Source organism: Trachinotus anak, unplaced genomic scaffold, assembly GCF_046630095.1.
Source record: "Trachinotus anak isolate AG129_WGS33_773 ecotype Australia unplaced genomic scaffold, CSIRO_AGI_Tana_v1 ptg000003l, whole genome shotgun sequence".
Taxonomy (NCBI): domain Eukaryota; kingdom Metazoa; phylum Chordata; class Actinopteri; order Carangiformes; family Carangidae; genus Trachinotus; species Trachinotus anak.
In genome coordinates, this window is record NW_027273854.1 from 6,307,125 (window position 1) to 6,328,479 (window position 21,355).

The 21,355-nt window shown below is 40.5% G+C and overlaps 1 protein-coding gene across 1 annotated transcript; it reads left to right on the forward strand.

The window, feature by feature from the left end:
• The first annotated feature begins 2,216 nt into the window (after positions 1 to 2,216).
• LOC139609034 (hemicentin-1) lies at positions 2,217 to 21,208 on the forward strand. The gene is made up of 23 exons (XM_071463266.1): positions 2,217 to 2,398; positions 3,758 to 4,033; positions 4,107 to 4,433; positions 4,723 to 4,950; positions 5,742 to 5,969; positions 6,056 to 6,319; positions 8,304 to 8,567; positions 8,681 to 8,833; positions 9,734 to 9,943; positions 10,209 to 10,448; positions 11,319 to 11,514; positions 13,212 to 13,272; positions 13,421 to 13,501; positions 13,773 to 13,782; positions 14,625 to 14,900; positions 15,047 to 15,373; positions 15,521 to 15,793; positions 16,079 to 16,230; positions 19,149 to 19,308; positions 19,942 to 20,208; positions 20,302 to 20,634; positions 20,733 to 20,987; positions 21,069 to 21,208. Exons 1-23 carry the CDS (start codon positions 2,341 to 2,343, stop codon positions 21,074 to 21,076), a joined length of 4,647 nt encoding a protein of 1,548 aa, XP_071319367.1. The 5' UTR covers positions 2,217 to 2,340; the 3' UTR covers positions 21,077 to 21,208.
• The last annotated feature ends 147 nt before the right edge of the window (positions 21,209 to 21,355 follow it).

Below are 21,355 nucleotides of genomic sequence, written 5' to 3' on the forward strand. Positions count from 1 at the left end.
CATGTACATTTTAAATATAAATATAACTGTCGAAATCTTTATAGATTTGCAGTGAAATGTACGTAAATATTAGAATGAAGTTACTTATACTCAGCTGATGCAAATTATGCATCAGCTGACCCACGTCGCACAAATAATTGCAGGATGCATTTAAGAATGAGGCAACAACTGCATCAAAGCCTACATATGAATGTTATTGCTACCCTGGGGCACTTTTAAACTGTAGCAGTCCAATCGGCCGACCCACGCCACCATTGTGAAAATTAGAAACTCCCTGTCTCTTAATGACGCTGAAAAACTAGTTCATGCATCTGTTACCTCAAAGACTGGACTACTGTAATTCTTTATTATCAGGATGTTCCAATAACTCAGTGAAAAACCTCCAGCTGATCCCAAATGGTGCAGCATGGGTAGTGATATGAACTAAGAAAAGAGATCACATCTCTTCTATTTTTTAAAATCCTCCTCCTCACCTACAAAGCCATTAATAGCCAGACAGCATAGGATCTTAAAGAGGACCAATTATGGTCATTTTTTAGTGTTCCTCAGTTTGTTCTTGGTGTCTGCTAAAATAGATTTACATGCTTTAATGTTCCAAAAAGACATTGTTTTTCTTCTTCTGGCCGGCATCTACTGTACCATGGCAACTACACGTTCAGCTTATGTGCTGATGTAAACAAACGGTTATAGCTGTTAGACTTCTGTTCTGCCTTATCTGTTTGAGCCCTCATCCACCTTCATGAGCTGGACTGGAGCAGGAAAACAAGCGTACCCACTGTCAGGCAGTCAGAGGGAGAGAAGAGACAGAAATGTGGAGAGAAGTGCTGCAAATCAAGTAGCTTGAATATAAAGAATGGAGGAACAGACAGACAGTCGAACTTCAGACCAAGGGTAGGCAGTGAACTCCGCTGGTTTATGATGCTGGTAAATCTGAATTAATTATACTTTAGTGCTCATTGTAACTGAGAAATGACCTCGGCTGTTAAATTGTGGATAATTTATCCAAGCATGTATAGCATGTCAATATTGACCCAGTTAAATATCACAGCTCCACAATAACAAAGCAGACTTAAAGGCTCTGAGCCTGAGGGCCCTGTTCGGCCAAGTGTAAACTATGGAAATTTGCAAAAATCAATGGAGGAAGCAGTGGAAACAATGAAGTAGATTTCTCTGAATATTTCTGTATGGGTGTGCCAAGCTTATAGTAGGTGTCCAGCTTGCAGTAGCGGTAGCACCAAGAGATATACTGACGTCAACATAGGTCCAGGAATTAAGGTCTGGACCCCCAACGAGGTGTTTCATACACATGAAAAAATTGGGTTTTGCCCTGACAGATTTACTCCCTTTGGTGGGAACTTTGAGCCTTGCGACTCTGTAGAACATTTACATGCACATATAGATATAGAACACACTAAAAGAGAGGAGAAACTCAGAAAAGTATAATAGGTCCTCTTTAAAGAGCTTCTAACAGTAGAATGGGCGGCAGAGCTTTCAGCTTATTAGGCTCCTCTCCTTGGAACCAGCTCCCAGTTTGAGTTCAGGAGGCAGACACCCTCTGTATGTTAAAGATTAGACTTAAAACTGTCCTCTTTGATAAGGCTTATACTTAGGGCTGGCTCAGGTGAGCCCTGACCATCCCATAGTTATGCTGCTATAGACCTAGACTGCTGGGGATTCCTATGATGCATTGAGCACTCTCTCTGTCTCTCTTCATTATATCATACTACTCATGTCATTAACTTTGTATTTTTCTCTCCCATAGTTTGTGCCTCCCCTCTCTGTCTCTCCCTCTCTCTGTCCTCATTCTGCAGGTATCTCTGTTTCTGCAGCAGCACGATCCAGATCTGCCACCACAACACTTGCAGTCAATACCAAAAAAGTCCTATTTACGAACTGATTTGAAGAGCTATCACTGAGGAATGTCTAGTGACTTCAGTGTCTAAACCACTCAAAACTATGTGTCATCGCCCATAATAACAGATAGACTCTAGTATGTTCAGCTTACACAAGATGTGTTGAGTTACATGTTTACAAGAATCTGTTTGAATGTGCTAAAAATACAAAATCATAAATGCCAGGCTCTGTAACATTGCCTGACTCATAAATATATCCCACACACAAACACTCCCTCTGGACAGTGCATGGTAGTGTGTGTGTGTGCAGAGAGAAAGAGAGAGAGAGAGAGAGAGAGAGCATGGTCAGAAGTGCACTGGCTTTATTTCTCTGTCCCTCTCCCCTCAGTGCACTTCGCTGGTTTACCACGGTCCAGGGCAGCGCTTCCCGAGAGGAGCAGCTGAGCAGAGCCGGAATAAACAACAGAGGGGACATTGTTCAAATCAAATGACGAGGAGCGCATCGTTTGTCCGACTTTTCGTGGGGTTCGCTCTCATTGCGACAGGTAGGCAGCATTGTTTTTCATTTATTTGCTGAAATGAAGCGTTATGATGTATAAACCCTGATGTGTGTTTTTTTTGCCTTAATTGTCATGCACTTTCCACAGTCGGCGTATGTTAATGATAAGCACGGTTCGAGGTATAAAATCGCTTCCTATTCCAAGAAGCGGATGGTCATCAGCATTAACGATGCTGATGGATGAACAGTTAATATGCCGTAGATGCAGAACTTTGTTTTAACCAGAAGGGAGCGGTATCATATGACAAGAGAGAGGCAGATCATTACCAGCCAGAGAAAACTGCTCAAAAAAAAAAAGTTTCAAAAATTAAATGTTCGAGTTTGAGTCAATCAATCGTTACAACTTTTTCTTTTTTACAATAGTACAGCATACTTCCAACTGTATTCCTTCAAAGTGAGTGTTAAAATGTCACTTATTCTATAGCTGAACATCTGGAAAGAAAACTTTAAATTAACCTACATTGATTTTGCTTCAGTGCAGACCTCCTTTTCTTTCAGATCAGGTGAATATGATTAAATGACATATTCATTTTCTTCTCACTTTTTAATTATCTCATTTCTTCAAAGCCATAACTTGTCCAAAAGACTTCCCCTTGTTTTTGTTCAAGCACTTTGTAAATAATTTGTTTTCACATTAGGGAGGTAGTGACAGATCCCTGTGGCTCATTGGGATAATTTAGGGAAAGTACCCAAAGCAGTACATAGAAGGTGATCAGTCATGAGTCAGTTCCCTCTTATGATAGGCTTAAAAGTCACTATCACTGTTATTTCAGCTGACCTTTCCACATTCCACAGGTCTTTGTGTGACATTGGGAATTTTTTCAGCTGTCTTTGTTTGCTCAGAGCTGAACTTCTTGTGCACAGGAGTTGCATAATAAAAAGTGAAAGTTGGCAGATTATTTACAATACATGACAATGGACCACTCGAATTTGGCCATTAAGTTACCTTTGACGCAGGGATAGCAATTTGTTTGTTTGTTTTGCAATTTCCTGTGAGTATAAAATAGACCTATACAATGATAGACATTTATAATAATTTCAATTCATCAACACATTCGGGAAAAACTGATATTATCCCGAGAAAGGATTTTACAAGCTATTATAGTTAACTGTGAAAGATTGATAAAATGGTTTCTTCAGCTTTTTGACTAAACCAGAATAATTTTTTTATTAAATAACTGCAGCTTTCATGTGTCTTGTCATGTATTCAAAACCTGTGGGGGATGCAGCTGTTAAATTAACCCTCTGTTACAATGGCCTCACTGACCATACAGAAAAGCCAGACACTGCAGTGAAATGTTGTCTCTTGTATGCAAATGTAACACATGTACCTTCCATGCTGTAGGTGTCCATGCCTCCTGTCCCATTGAGTTGAGCCCCGCCAGTGTTGTGGTGAGATACGGAGACCCTCTCTCAATCAACTGCAGCACTACTGTGGCCCAGTACGAAAAAATGGACTGGGAGGCTACAGAAAAAGAAAAAACTGAAAGCAAGGGCAACCTTTTGACCTGGGCTGTGGAGAGACTAACATCCTGGGACATCTCTGTGGCATGCTACTTAACCCCATTACAAGGAAGTGAACATGAACAATGCGACAAGGCCACAAGAATTATACTTTATAGTAAGTCTTACTTATTCAGCACAGAGCAGCCTGATGCAATGACTGTGTCTAATGTCTTCTACTTTTTCTGCAGCATTCCCAGAAGAGATCGGCATCAGCTCCAACGGTGGCTACAATGGTAGGATGAAAGAAAAGGAGGAAAATAAATTCACATGTCACATCCATCATGTAGCACCTGTGCAAAATCTCACTGTCAGATGGTACAAAGAGGATATGCTAATCCATACAGACACTTTTGGCAATCCCATTAAGACACCAGTGAATCAGACATCTGTCTACAGCTTTACACCGACAAGACAAGACGACGGAGTCCCATTCAGATGCGAGGCACATATGGACCTAGGGCCAGAAGGGCCACATCTTAATGTATCATCACAAGAGTATAATATAACAGTTCTGTGTAAGTATGTCATGAAGGAACTTTTCGCACTTTATTGATGTTTTTTAGACCAAATAATTAATAGATTTGAAAAGCTAACCATCAAATGAATTGGTAATAAAAAATAATTGTTGGCTGCAACCCAAAATTTTACTGGGCTATAATAAGTACTAGTTTTTCAGCCTAAGACCATTTCTAAAACACAGATATTTCAGTCAGTTCTCATGCCACATTCATGTCTTTGCTGCTTTTCATCTGTTAAACTGAAACCAAAAAGTATAAATGTTGGTTCGTTTTTGCTTTTGTTTAGTTGGACCAGACATAAAATGTCCAGGCAATAACCTGAACATAATTGAAGGAGAAACTCTGGCAAGTCATTGTTCCGTGGAAGGAAATCCTCCCCCCAACGTCCAATGGACGAAAGACGGACATGAAATAGACCCGCACAAGCCTCTGAGGAGAGAGAATGCAGGGCAGTACGTGATTGAAGCTGAGGGCACTTTCGTCGACAAAAGGAATTTACAGGTCGCTGTGTTGTGTGAGTGTCACATTCAATTTTATGACAGTACTACTCCAGCACCATCAAAAGTTAAATTCAAGACTCTTTTGGTTTGGCTTTTCATTTTCATTTTTGTCATTACTCCAAAGTATTTTCTATAATATCACATTTTTTGTATTGTTTCCACTCAGATGCTCAAGTAAAAATTCTGGTTTTGAAATGTCATATTCCAGGTTCCCTGTGGAGTTTTCTTGTGAACAAACAAAAGTTTTACTTACCAAAACATATTATATGTTTACCTCAGGTTTTGTGAGTATTTTAAATCCTGCCTTGTTTACATCCATGTTTACTAGCTTGCAGTCTTCTTCTTTCCTGCCTGCCTCTCTAGTTCCTGTTTGTGGAACATAAACTTCACATGGTGTCTTTAAGTGCATAAGTATTGCCAGCAAAATATACTTGATTATATGTTTTCAATGCAAAATCTTCAAAAGTAAAAGTAAAATAAAGTAAAATAAAGTAAAAAGTACCATATTTGCTGCTGAATTGCAGTGGTTTATTAGTATAAAGTAACATTGAATATAAATACTCAAGTAAAGTGCAAGCTCTCTTAAATATGGCCACTTGAATAAGTGTACTTTGTTACATTCCATCAATGTCTCTCTCTCTCTTGCTATATATCAATATATATATATATATATATATATATATATATATATGTATGTATATGTATATATATATATATATATATATATATATATATATATATATATATATATATATATATATATAGCCATTGATATATTTGTATGTATTTGTGTTTTTGTTTTCAGATGGACCAGAGTTGGAGTGTCCAAACTCTTACACTGCACGCGAGTATACTCTTCACAACCTCACCTGCATCGTTGAGGGCTATCCTGAACCTGAGATAACATGGCACAGAGATGGTGAGGAGGTGGAGCTTCCAGAGATCCTAACAAGACGTGTTGCGGGGCAGTACTTGGTCAGAGCTTCAAACAATCAGTCAAGTGTCAACTTGACGGTGGAGATTACTATCGAATGTAAGTCATTCTGATGAAAACTTAAGCTCAGCATAACCGTAACCCGAACCCTCTCTCACTTATATTGTTTACATTGTCGTTTTTAGACCCACCATCACAGATAGTTGAGCTTGAAGACTCTGAAGTTGAGGTTGGTTCTGATGTGTGGCTGAAATGCTCCTCTACGGGCAACCCACGACCAAAATATGTCTGGAATTATAACCGGGGGGCCAATGTGATGGAGGCAAATGAAGATGGAGTGTCCCTTCTGTTCATCCGCAATGTTACTGTGTACAACACGGGCTCCTACACATGTCACGCCTCGAATGAGAGGGGAAACGTCTCTAAAACAGCCAGAGTCACAATGAAAGGTATGGTCAATATAGTGTATCTACCACATTAATGTAACAGGCTGCTGCACTAATTTCACAGACTTGTCTATCGTTGGAAGCCTGTTTATTACATTGTTATGTCCAATTTGATATGAGTACAGTGCTGTGGATTGTTATGTGCAATATGGCAACAATATAAGACCTTCAGTACATTTTAAAATGACCTTACTCCTAATATTGGCTATATGGATGGCAAAGTCTGTCTGTCAGTTGGTTGGTCGACAACTTTGATCCACACTGAAATACAGATTGTGGGCAAATTAAAGGAAAAACTTAAAAACTGAGTGGAGCACCAGGGTGGCAGTGTCTCCATCCATCGGGCCGGTGGGGCCAATCATATGCTGAGGCCTTCACAGTCACCAGATTTCAACTCAATTGAATATCTGTGGGGATTTTGGACTAAAATGTTAGACAGCGTTGTCCACCACCGTCATAAATAGGTTACACCAAATGAGGGAATAAGGTGGCCCAACACACTTAATGTTGGTTTTTCCTTTTCACCTGTCTGCAGTCTCAGCAACCATTAGATGGACTGCCATGAAATTCTGTACACTGATGTCGTACAGAGGAGAAAGTCTGTTGACCTCTGGTGATTTTTCAGCCGGTACGAGGTTCACATTTCAGATGCTGAACATGGTAAAAGTTACACCTGCTCACTAACATCAGTGATGTTAGCATTAAGCTCAAAGCACTGCTGTGTACAGCTTATTTTGAAATATTTTAAATTCTGTCTGTCAATCAATCAATCAATGTATCTGTTTGTTTGTCAATGGCTTGGAAACAGCTGATTAAAATGCTACAACTATGCTACAACCCTGGTGCCCTTGCAGAAAGTTTAACTTGTTGCCCACTTGTGCAACTTCATTTATAGACACAGTGGGTATGCGGGCTTGTCTTGTGTGTGTGTGTGTGTGTGTGTGTGTGTGCCCAGTCTTGGGGGGGAGGGCTGTTTCCCAGTTTCCTCTCCGCTGATGCAGGACTGTGCAGTGAGTGCACACAGCCATAACTTAGCTTAGCCTTTTGCCCAAAAAGTCAACAAGCCGCCGCCGGCTCGTCCCGTGTGCAGCTGAGGAGCAGCAGGAGTCGGTGTAACGGAGGACAGTCGACAGCTGTTGGAGAAAAGTTTCCCAAGACTTTATTCCAATGGGAGATTTAAACTTCCTTCGTCTCCTTTCGGTCCTTTTGACATTACAGCTGCTTTCGCTTCATAACGGGACAGAGTGCAGTAAGTTGGGAGGAGGTTTCAGACCTCATGTTGTCCTCATCTGTCGTGAATGAAATGGCTCGATTTGTCTCACAGACTCCTTACTAACAAAAGGATCGGGGTGGTTTTGGCCTGTTCGTGTCCGGGTGATCAGGAGCTAACTTCAGGCAACATGGTGGGGTTTAAAAAAAGCTTAGAGGAGGCTGGAAAGTCCGGATTTAATGAGTCATATTCATGTTATATGTTGTACATGGTTTGAACGGGAACTAATGATGATAATGAATGTTTGTGAGGAGTCAGTAACATTATTTCAGTGAGTCAAAGTGTGTTTAACCTTTAGTAAGCATTGTGGGAATCTTATCACATAAGCCTCCTTTTACATCCTGTGGATATATAATAGTTTTTAAACAGTAGCTTCCTTTATTAAGGTTATTTGTACGTGGAGTTGTATGTTTTCATATATGGAAACAGGCTGGGTAGAATGTGTCGCATTTTACTTAGATATTGCTGTTAGTCCAGCACAAAGAATGGTGGGCAGCAAGTGCTGAGTTTCCTTAGGGAGGGGTATATCCTTCCTGACCCCCCCCCCCCCCCCCCCCCCCCCCACCCCATTGCCTCCTTAGACACAGCTTTTGTTCTACAGACCTGTGGCTTTTTAACACAGCACTGGAACTGGATGTGGAAATATTGTGTTCAGATAATGGCTGTTTATGACTTTGATTGGAATAACATTTCCCACCGTCACTCTATGTTCCACAGGTGCAACGCCAGGATGCCCGATCATAATAACTCCAGACAGGATGGTGGCGCGGTACCAAGGAACAGTCCAGGCCGCAACGTGCAAACCAACTTCCATCAGCGCCGCTTATTTAGAAGAAAGATATTGGGACGTTGATGGCATCAAAATTTACAATGAAAGTTGGCATGTTAACACCAATAATGGCTGGAACCTAAAGCCTTATTGTACTGGGAAGTTTCAGGGAATAGGAACATGCAAAATACCCTTAGACATCACTCTCTACAGTATGTATTGATAACTATTTTTTTGTACTTTCACTTTCAACTTTCACATCAACTTTGAATCCTAATTTGATCCTGAATTTGTTTTTTCCCTTCACTACAAACCACCTCTGTAGAAATACCAGATGATGTCTTCATCCATCCTGACCCTCACTCGAGCTCTCTGGCAGAGGGTGAAAAGCTCCAGCTGCATTGTCACATTACCCAAGTTGCTCCTGCACAGAAAGTCGCTGTGCGGTGGTACCAAGGGAACGAATCACTTATCCAAGGTAGGGTATCTTTATTTACAAAAGTTTTGTGAGGTCAAGGACCTCTACCAGCGCTAGACAAACGTGCAGTTCAAAGGAGATGTGCTGACATGATATAATCAACATTCATTAGAAAGAACCATTATGAAAGACTCATTGGAATAAATATTCACAGATATGACTGCAGATTGAGGATTAGTCAAAATGTCCAACTGAAATGTCAACATTTGTAGTAACTTCTATCAGTCACTGTAATAATGTAACACTTAGTTTGCCTTATTGAGCAGATGTTGCTCAGTAAACAACCAGTAGTAGCAGTAAAAGAGTAGTAAAAAATGATGTTCATTAGTGCTGGGTGTGAAAGGGAAAAGGAAAAAAAAACAACCCTAGTTTTTCACCAGCTTGTCACCAATTTGTATCAGTGTAGAGCCTGTCTTTTTAAAGGTGACAAGTCTGTGCTCATTAATGCACAATAAGGGCAAGAAATGCACTGCATCTTGATTTAAACATGGCGTGTTGCACAAAAGCCCTAGTACAGATGCTCCTTTAAAAAGATATGTTGTTTACACTTACACCAAGGTCTCCTAATGAACTTAAGCTTTAGTGTTGTCCTTCACTCGTAAGCTGCCTTGGATAAAAGCATCTGCCAAATGAGTAAATGTAATGTTTGCTTTCTTAAGAGTCCAACAGTGTGTATGTAAAATTTCAAATCAAGACATCAGTTTATGTTGACACAGCAGTGAGTAAAACACGTTTCTTATGCACCCCAAACGAGTCAGTTTTTACTGTCACCATCTCTAAAACCAGCTGTTAAAATCTAAGGAATGTTTTGAAATTACAGCCAATATAAATGCAACACTTTTGTCATTTTTTTCTTTTTCTGACTTAAAATTGTCCCCAAAATGTTTATTTGTCCTTCAGGCTGGACGCCACTGGATGTCTGTCTGTACAAGAACGACACAAACTGTGACACCAGGTCTCCGATGAATGTGTTGTCTACCATCATCATCGCCGTGGACAGAAAGCACAACGGGGCAGAGATCAGATGCGAGGCTCAGATGGACCTGGGACCCGAAGGACCACAGCCTCCTCCAAAGATGACATCCAGTCCTCTCAACATCACTGTCCGCTGTGAGATTTACATTTGGTGCTCAGCAGTCATGTGATGATGGACATGCTATCACATCATTCCAGAGAGATAACAGACATCTACTTGTTCAGATTTTCAATACAACAGCTTGTTATTTTCTTTACAGTAAAAGTATAGCGTGTAAAATGTTCAATTAGGGACTCCACACTCAACTAACATATCAGCACAATGTACTGTAATTTCTTTCGGGTCACAGATTGAATATTCTTTGACCTTACAGTGCTCTGTTTGTGTCTGTTTCAACAGATAAGCCCACCATTAACCAGTCAAAGCTTCCAAAGACAGTCCCAGTGTTCAGAGGTTATGATGAGGAGCTCGTTTGTGAAGCCGATGGTCAACCACCTCCGATAATCCAGTGGCTCTACACCTCGAAAGTGTCCAATGTGTCTGGAGGCAAACTCATCGTGTCTGAAGCAGGCTTCTACAACTGCACTGCCACCAATGACGTTGATTCCGTCTTCTATGTGGTCGAAGTCATTTTAGAGGGTAACGATCAAAACTCTTGTATATTATTTTTTGTAGGAGAGAATATGAACCTCTTCCTATAAAAATCTATATCTTTTTCCTAAATGTACAAAGTGTCCCGGCACAGAAAGCAGATTTGTGGCAGAGGGTTTGAAGTTTAATAAATAAATAATATTATTAATACTTCTCCCCTCTACACAAATTATATAGGAATTTTCATCAATTTTTGTTGCTCAAAAAACTTCTTTTAATTCATCTAGATATCTTCTGTGTGACTGTAATCTATAAACCATCATTCACACCCAATGCAAAAAAACTGCAGCGTGAGAACTAGTGCATAGTTACTCAATATGAAAAAGGACAGCTGAGCTTTATATAGTACATACAACCACGCCCTGAACAGAGTAAATTTCTGCAAAGTAAAAATTGACTTTATGTGGCAGATCTAAAAGGATTCTATTCAGCCATTTAAATTTATTTCAAAGTGGTGGAGTTTGATTTCTCTGAGCGGTTTTTCGTACAAACAAAGAAACAAACCAGAGGTTTTGGTAAGTTTTTGTTACAAATATTGCCTTGTTTATTATCACGTGGTACATTAAAATGTCGTCCATGTTTCACAATAATAATGCAAATGCAGTTAGCCTGTCTTTCTGTCTGAGCATAGGCTAAAGTATATGTTAAAATTGTAAGTAGATAATTAGCTGCCCTTTCATAATTTTCATTTGCGAACATGCATGCAGACAGTGCAGAGCACATTTGTCGAACTCGTAGCAGTTAAAAAGTTCACATCTGAATCGTTGCATGTCAGAAATAGGGACAAGTGTATTTGAAGCTGATTATTTTGAATTTTTAGATATTAATATTTTGCTTTTTTCATTGTTTTCATTACAGAGGACTACCTTCCCCTCATAGCTGGATTTGTAGCGGTCATAGTAGTTGCTATCTCCATCATCTTCGTCTTCATTTACTCCATCTACTACAAGAACACCAAGATGCGCCGCTACAGCCTTAAAAACCCCAAACCCAGCCCCCACAGCGGTAACGTAGCTCACAATGGCTGGGACATGCAATTTCCTATGACCAAACTGTCTTAACACTACATCTGTTTACACCAGCTGCATCTCTCTGCCACCACAATCTATAGTGTGTGAACGCTTATAACACATCAGACAGCAGCCTCACACTGGACTGTTTGGAAAGCTTTTCAATTCCTCCAAACTTCACATACTCTGTTAGCCTCACTGTTATTTCCCCACATTTAAAAGCATCTTACCCTTCATAGAATAATCCAATTATAGAAATAATCATTCTTGACTGGAGTTTTACAATTCTATATGAACTACTGGATTCTACCTGTTTTCACTGGACAGAAAGAGCAGAGAAACTGGATATTTTTTCATGAGCACAAACTAGTCTAATATGATTATGAATGTTTTTCTTGACCTTGGTTTCACACTAATGCTCTATTTTTTTTTATTGCCCCCTTTATAGTCACTTAAAGTCAGATCTCTGTGAATGTCACTTGATGGCCCTAACAGTGCTGCTTAACAGTCACGCTAACAGGAAGTGCACTGCTGTACTTGTTTTTTGTTACCCCTTGGCCCCTCTGAAGGTGTGAATATGATCGCCTTTGCTCAATGTATGAATACTGTGTGAATAACATGTATTTTGCCCATTGTCCCTTCACTATTCTTTGTATGCCGCTCTGCACATCTCTGTTTGTAGCCTTCTCTGTGCCTGCCCCTTTGTCGTGCCACATTGTGTCAGGCTCTAGTCTGATGAAACAACTTGTGTTGTTCCACAGTTGTTTGCTTTTGTATGAATTACTGCGGGCATTGTAGCCTAATGCCTATCAGAACTGTATATTTAGGATGTTTTTTATATAAATGCAAACCCCTTTATTTATTTACGAGAGACACTAAAGATGGAGCAAAGTAGTATTGAAAATGGACTGCAGATAATATGTAAATGTGCAAGATGAATAGCGAGTGGAAATGAAGGCCTACATGAGAACATTGTAATGTATGTTTGTAATGTTTGTGAATATTGCTGTACATATTTTTGACTGGTGTAAAACAATATTTTATTATTAAAAAACGTGGCTTTTTAAACAAACTGCTTTGTTATTGAATATGCACTCTATTCCTTCACAAATAGTTTTTAGTTGTAAAACTGAAGTCAAGGTGGCAATTAAATCAGTGAACCTTGTAAGCCTGGATATATGACATGTTTAAATGTATGATAAGTAACATAAAACTTGTTTTGAAACAATAATATTAGCATGAAATAGTAAATATCAGAAGCTGCCCAGTATCCTCTTGCAAGACAAAGAGATCCGAACATCTAACAGGCAGCTCTGATCAGGAACAAAGCTGTGGAGGTCCTGCAGACTTTAGCTTCACACAAAACCAAATGCGCCCAAAATCCCTGCTGCTTTGAATAACGTTTGGGTGACATGATCTGCAGGCGACAGGTTATTCGATGCCTTTACGTCCTGTCGGAAATTTTGCAATTAAAACTGATACATGTGGGAGGCAGTGGTAACGATTAAAGAATGAGAAAATGGGAGGATTAACTTCCAGTTTTCGCTGGTTTCTCATTTTTTTTTCGATCTTCCTATTGCGCTGAACTATTTCTTAAAGCCCCCGCCTCCACCGCACCAAAAAGAAAAACGGACTTCTCCTTCTCTGACTGTCCTAATCCGGAGAGTGGTAGGACTTTACGAGAAGCACTTTAATGCACCACAGTGTTACTTTCGGGATTTCTATGATCTCTGGTCACCAGGTGGAAGAAATACCCGTGCGCCACAGGAGGAAGGACTTTGGGAACAACTTTGCTCGGCTGGGTCATTGATATATTTCATTTAGCTGTAAGCGTTTTGTTGGTCGGCACACTGACGGGACCATGAAGTGGCTTTTCATATTCAGCGGCTTGATAGCGTTTGCAGGTAATTTTTTTTTGTTTTCTGTCGTGTTCGTTATCTTTTTATTCAGGTGCATAAACCTAACGACGCGTTGAGAGCCTACATGGTGAAAGCCGCGGCGTCGACTCTCCAGCCTGGCCTACGCCCATCGGTTCATGTTCCTGAGAAAAACTGACTATTGTTTGCTTCTTTATCTCAAATTTTAACCACCGGAAGTTTGCGTCGATCATTTACCAGTTCCAGATTATCTGACCATCTTTAATTCGCATGTAGACTTTTGAAAGTTATTACAACAACTCTCATCAGTAAAACAGAAGAATTATATGATTATATTATATTAGGGTTATCACTGTAAACACCTGGGATGCTTTTTAAACTTTTTAAACAAACTGTAGGGGACCTAAATATCCTTGTTTCCTCAGGTCTTCCAAGGTATTATCATCTATGAGACCATTTTAACCAAAGTCAGATAAGCCTATTGCTTAAATCAGCGACTCCTCTGTAACACAAGTGTCCCATGAATTCAAAATCATATTTTTTTTTTTAACATGCATATAAAATGTGGCACTCTACAACTACAGCAATAACTCGGAAGACTGGTAACTGAATGAAAGAAATTGATAAGAGCGAAGATGTTGGTGCTGTATTGCTGGATTTAAGTGCAGCATTTGATGATTTGACATGATCATAAGTTGTTATCGAATGAGTTGAACTGTTATGGCTTTAGAGCATCTTCTGCTGCATGGATCAAAAGTTATCTCACTTTCACTTTCTCACTTGACATCAGGAAATGATACATGTTTTTTTTAAAAATAAAAGTTAAGATTGTATTTGTTTACACCAGAAATAATGTAGAGCACTAAATTACTTTCTTGTTTATATGATTTTCTTGTTTTTTGCTCTGTTCTTGAAGATGTCATATGGACACAGGGAGCTATTCATCCCACTTTATTTGAGTCGTGAAGAGAGCTATTATTTATGTTAGATAGGTTTTGAGTTGGTTGTTGTGTGTTGTGGTGGTTGTGTTATGTATTGTGAGTCTTATTGTGAGTATGAATGATATGGATGTCTATATTCTGTCATTTAAGTATTGTTTAAAAACTTGTGGGGACTCCAGGAAGAGTAGCCACTGTTACAATACACAGCCAAACGGGATCTAAAGAACTAAACCATAACTTGACCAAAACTCAAGTTAGTGCTAAATGCTGTGTAATACATCGGTTTGTACATAGCTACTTGCAGCGGTGCTTATAATCCATGCTGTGTGCTTCTAGGAAAGCCTGTGAGTGCCAACTGTGACGCTGAGCTGAGCCCTCCTCGAGTGGTGGTGAGATATGGAGACGTCTTCTCAGTCAACTGCAGCTCATCACCCAACCTGACAGAGGGAATGGGCTGGGAGTCTTCACACGGTGGCATAGCACTGACAGATGGGATCTCCTTTCTTACCTTACAAGCAGACTCTGTAACAGACTGGAACATTGCTCCACAGTGCTTCTTCAATCTCAACGATGGTACTCAGTGCTCAAAAGACCTGCCAGTCACTGTTTACAGTAAGTAGTTCTTAACTTTAGCTGAAATTACCATGCAAGCCATTTGTAGCTATTAATCATTTAATACCACTGATGTTGGAACTTGTAAGAGTTTTGTTAAACATTTTGGCACTTTTTTTTTTTTTTTTTTTTTTTTTTTAATACAGAAACACCGGACAGTGTGTCAATGCCTCACCCAAGTCCAATGGGCCCCATGGTGGAGGGCAGAGAATATCTCCTGCAATGTGATATCGCTGATGTTGCACCAGCAGGAAACCTCTCTGTACGCTGGCACAAAGGAAATAAGATATTCTATGATCAGACATTTAGCGAGTCCAGTCGATCTCCAGTCAATAAGTCGTCTACCTTCAAACTGATCGCCCACAGAGATGATAATGGGACTCAGATCTGGTGTGAAGCAATCCTGAACTTTTTGCCAATAGGACCAAATCTTCCCACAAGGCGATCAGAGTCGCATGAACTGATCGTACAGTGTGAGTCCTTACCACCCTCATCATACAACCATCAAACATTCGGATTTGTAAGAGAATATCCAGCGAGTTTGCCTTTCTCTGAACGCATTTTGATTTCTCTTTGTTTCTCTCTTTCTGTCTGTGTTTTAAATTCATGTACATCCTCAGACCCACCAGCCTTCGACACGCCTGAAAATGAGACGCTGGAAGTTGGAGCCAGTGGATCCTCCAGTGGAATGATTTTAGATTGCACTGCGAAAGCAAACCCCTTGCCGGTGTACAGCTGGCATGTCCCGAAAGCCATTCAAGAGAAGATGGAGAACCACAATGAGAATCGACTCAACTTGACCCGGTTCTTTCAGTTTCCAGGGACGTATACCTGCACAGCGTCCAATAGCAGGGGCAGAAGGACCAAATACTTCACTGTCATGCAAGCTCCAGGTAAGATCATTACTCCCAGTCATTACGTTTCTCCTTCACCTTCTTTTACTATGTTATTGTGTTGCAGTGAAGAAATCACTCTATAATTCCCTCATGCTGTTGTTCTCCATCAGGTAGTCACCCCGGGACCACAGCTGGGATTTTAATGGCTGTTTTCTTTGTTTTCATTTTCATTTTGGGATATGTGGTTTATCGCAAGCAGAAAAGCTCTTCCGGATGAGGCAGTCTGAACAGTTTAGCGGCAAGAGAGAGAGAGAATATAACAAAAACTCCCATCTCTCACAGGGGACCGAACAACCTTTGCAGCCATACTTGGAGGCTTGGGGTTCCTGGGAGTCGCCCTCATCGTTGCTGGTGTCATTTTTGTGACCCCTGATGGGACATTTGCTCTCAACAAAGGCAGCTATCTCAGAGGACAGCCTACCTCATCAGGACCTGTATGAATGAAGCTGACTCTTTTTTTTAATTTTTTTTAGCTGAAGTTTTGCATGGCTTTACAATGATTTTTTTTTTTTGTGAACCTATCAGTTAAATGTCTCTTGAAGGCCTTGGGGCATGGTCTTTTCTGCATGAACGCCTTGGGGCATGGTCTCTTCTGCATGCTCAGTTGGTGGACTTCTGCTAATGCATACCTGCTGTGCCTTTCAAGACTGCATAATCCCATCAGCTGTCTTCAAAGCTCCGCCAATCAATATTGTTGTATAAACAAACAGTATGGGTACATACTCTACAGAAACCAGGGCACACAGGTCATCACTGAGTGCATTTGCATACCCTATAGTAACCTGGTTACTGGTAATATGCAACAGGTGAGTGATCAGATTTTTTGCCCTTCTCCAGAGTTTATTTTGGAAGCATGACCCACTTGTTTTAAATGTTGTGGTTATTACTTCCTGAGTTTGTTTTTTTCATTCAAACACAGCCTTCCCCCACAGCGTGAGAACGTCTTTGAGATTTTACAAAGAGACCAATGTTCAGCAGTGGAAACCAACTCATTCAGACTTCTAGATGCTACTTTCAGTTAGTTTCACATTTGGTCTGACTCGGGATGGAAAATATGCATCACTGAGTATGCATCACTAGCCATTGTAGCTATCTCCTCCCTTTACCCCAGCACTCTGCTGTCGCAGCAATATTCCTGTCTGAAATCTTTGTCCAGCATATGTGCACATGTAAAAAAAAAAACAAAAAACAAAAACTTACTGTAATCTGTTTACTTAGGTGCATGTAAACACACCACCGACTGAATCAAATTCCTGCTGCACCCACAAACATGAACACTGAACTCTGTGGCTCTGTTGACCTTTTAACTTTTTTTTTAGCTCATTGTTTTGGCTTTATGGCCTGTGCATTTGCAGTTAGTTTCCACCAAAGAAAGCTCTGATAAACCCACTTTATACTACCTATACAACCAAGGAATAAATTGGAACATTTCTTCTTTTGAATTTGAATTTTTTTTAGTATAGATTATGCATCGTATGGTTGAGACTAAAGCAGCTGAAAGATGTGTATGTATTGGACACAGTAGATGTGTACTCCCTTCCTACTTCACTGGTCTGTAAAGTTCTTTTGCCCTCAAGTGATCAAAGATGTAATACTTGGAAAATGGAGATGCTCCTCATGTTTTTATCTACTCAGGTATATTTTGTTTTCTTTTTTTTTTTTTTACTACATACCTGCACTGCAGCTCACTGCTTTAAGCTGCTTTGAATGATCCAATGTGGTACGGGGGGGTTCTTATTCATTTTTGGTGTGCGAATTAAGAACAGATTATGCTCAATTTATGTTTTGTAAAAATGTTTTACCACATGTTGTTTTAAAATATTGTTGAACAATTTTTGCACTGAAGAGGCTGACCGTGCCATTTTCTATGACTCAATTTCATATAATAGGACAAAACATTGCTTTATTGAAATGACCTGAATATTAACCAATAAATCCTACAGTTTGTCTGACGTACCAGGAGGGGAAGTGCAAAATGCTGATTTGTACTTGGAAACCTTGTTATTATGAAAACTAAATTAATTGAATAAGGGAAAGTAAAAGTTGTTTTAATGGTTTGTATGTGCGTCTACATCAGGTGTTAAATAAAGCCAACTGTTCTGTCAGAGACGTCCTTTGGCAGAATACTGTTTGAGGCAAAGCCAAACCAGTGTCTTTCATCACTATGTTTCCCTGCCACCTTTTGTCAACCCCTTGGACCCCTCTCCCTCTCAGTCTCTCTCTCTCCCTCCCTCTCATTCAATCTGGCTTACATTATACAGTGCTGAGACTGCCATACTAATTAGCACTGAACAAAGTGAATGTAAAGGAGATCATTTGTTATCCTCCCTACAGTTGCCAATGTAAACCTGTTTTTTTTTTTTTTTCCTGAAACCATGTTCTTTATGTTCAGTTGCTGTCATTCCTACTGAATGTTTTTCCAGAAAGCACTGTTTGTGTATGCTCTGACTGTGTTGCTATAACAACCTGGCAGAGTGGATATTGCTCAATTTGTCATGGAGTTAAAAAAAAAAAAAAAAGTTTTATCATAAACATATTTCTCTTGAGACAGCATATTCAAAGCTGGACAAGCATGTAGTGTAATCTGTCCATTGAGATTCGCAGCTGTGCTTGCCATAAATACACCAAAAAGCATCCGATTACTCGCTGACTTGCACTGCAGTTGCGGTCAAGAGCTGGTGGTCTGTGCAGCATTCTGGTCACAGTGTGAGTCTTACAAGCTACATGCTGCACAGCACCAATGCTCCTGCCTGCTGGGATTTCACAAGGCATTAAGTTCTGGAGCAAGAGGAGACAAGCGTGCGTACAGAAATGAAAACAGGCTTTTTTGTTCACAGCAGGTCATTATTTAACAAGATGAGATGAAATCATTGCTTTGAAAGCGTACATGTGGCCACACCTTAAGCTTGAACAGGAAGAGCATTAAAAAAAATAGGCTAGCAAACCCTTGAGTCAATATGAAGCACAGCTCGGATTTATGTGGTTTAACATATACAGTGATATTTGCATGGGTCAGAGGTTATAGAGGACAGGAAGGTTTGGGCTTTAGAGGTAGTTTCATGATCATACTTTAAATTTAAGCTTCTCATTAGGCCCATTATAAATGTACCACATTTAGCCCCTGCTTAGATTGTAATATACTAGATGTGAAAATGGAAAATAGGTGTAGTAATCTTACATTGGTGATATTGTGGTGTATGTGCTATTTAGTATAGATCTATACTTTGGTTCTTAAAATGCATGTAAGATTACTGAGGTACAAAAGATCGGCCTGTGTTTCTTTAGAGGCCTGCCACCTGTTAAATTTCCCTCTTTCCCTTTTACCCCCCACCCACAAAGTCAGCTGGGATGAACGGGGCCCTTTTGTTCCGACATCGTTCCCTGCAGAGTTGCCAAGCTTGTTCAAGTTGGAATTTTTCCCCCGTCGCCCCTTGATCGACGCCTCAGTGCAGAAAATAACATGGGAAACAACTTTCTGAGATGGATCCTGACGTTTTACATGTTTTATTCGGGTAAGATGTTTTATGCAACATGCTTTTCTCTCTCTCACACACACTTGTTATAGATGATGTTCGGCGCAGTCATTGCTTTATGGAAATAGTGCTGTAGTGATAAACGAAAAAAGGCAATGACCTCTAATTGGTGATAATATGAATGTGATAACGATCATGAGCGCAGCAGCAATTTAAAGCATCTTTATCTTGAATGTAGGGCAGTTCTCGCATTATTGGGTCACGGTGTGTTCACAGGTCTTTGTTTAAGTCGCTACTCTATATTTTACTGAAAGATCATCACAGGCTACACAACAAAACTATTCACTATATCACTGCTCATGTGCTTGTTGGACTTAATACTCTGTTGTGGACTGAATAATGTGTAGGTGAAATCCTGTAAGTGGGCCTACAAATTATAACCTACTTTTTTTTTTGTTTTAATATAGAAAAGAATAATAAACTAGAGGGCTATACGTTCACTATCATACACGGGTGTATTCAGGAAATGTTAGGCTAACATCTTGTATGTTGTAAGATAGTTACATAATAGGTGCTTGCAGCCTACTTGTGTACAGTAAAAATGAAAGTATTTCAAGTGGAAGGTGGTGGTAATAACACCATGGTGGTGATGTGTGCTGCTGTATGTCACAGCGTCAGGTGAAGGTTGCTCCCTAATCCTGAAGCCCTCCAGGGTTGTGGTGGGCTTTGGAGAGTCGGTGTCTGTCACCTGTGAAGCCACTCGCCCGGTACGGGTCCTGGGCTGGGAATCGGCCATCAGTGCAGCACACACTCAGCAGGACCTGTCTGTCCAGTGGAAGGTAGACAGTCTCATTGATTGGATAGAGGAGCCCATCTGTTATGGGGTGTTTTTCACAGCTCCCAGACAATGTGAGGAAAAACTCAACCTCGTCCTCTACAGTGAGTCAGCCCTTGTTTTAATACGCAGTGCAGAAATGGATGACTTCCATAAACTTGTTTGATTGACTGAACTCTTGTGTATTATTCATTTAGAAACCCCAGATAGCGTCTCCATCAGGCCTGTGAACCACACTGGCCCCATGATGGAGGGAAAAGAGTACCAGCTGCTCTGCGAGGTTCAAAATATCGCTCCTGTTCAGTATCTCACCCTGAGGTGGTACAGAGGGCAGACTGAGGTTTATAACCACTCCTTCTCCGACCTCACATCTTCCTCACCTGTCCAAGTGTCCTCTATCCTGGTCGTCACGCCAACCAAAGCTGAGAATGGAGCGCAGTACAGGTGTGTGGCAGAGCTGGAGCTTGGACCAGAAGGACCACAACCACCTCCTACTGTGAGCTCGGAGCCTCTTAATGCCTCTGTGTACTGTGAGTCATGAAGCCATTCCCAGTCAAAATAAGAGTTCTCATATGGTCAATACACTGAAGATTGATGGTATTTCTAATCCTCACGATCTTCTTTCTAGTTCCCCCAATGTTCCTCAGTCCTGAATCAGAAACTTTGGACCTTACAGTGGGTGCTGAAATCTCCTTGAACTGCACTGCTACAGGAAATCCCACACCCGTGTACAGTTGGCAATCCTCCCATCCTTTGCAGGAGGGGATGGAGGATGAAGCAGTTCTTACCTCTTCCTCACTGCTCCCAGGGACCTACACTTGCACTGCCTCCAACACACTGGAGAAGAAGAGCAAGCAGTTCACCGTCAAGGCCAAGACCAAAGGTAGACGGGAACTCTTATCAGTACACGTGCAAGTTGTCTCCCCACGTGTCCTAACCTGCATCTTCTTTTGCTTTTATTTAGGTGTTTGAGACACACGATCGTGAGATGGGATCAGATGACCACATTGGACATAGACGGAGAATCCAGCCAAGGGGATTTTACTGTTGCTGCTTTGGAGACAGAAATGACATTCATAACTCAACAGACATTTTTCAGGATCATCCAGAATTAGATATCATAAAGAAAAAGACCCGAATATACTACACTTGGCGACTGCCATTTAATTTTATCAGTATTTTAACATGAATGTGTCCTGTGTGATAGATTGTTGGTTTAGAATATAGTTCACTTTTTATGCTTTCCATGTG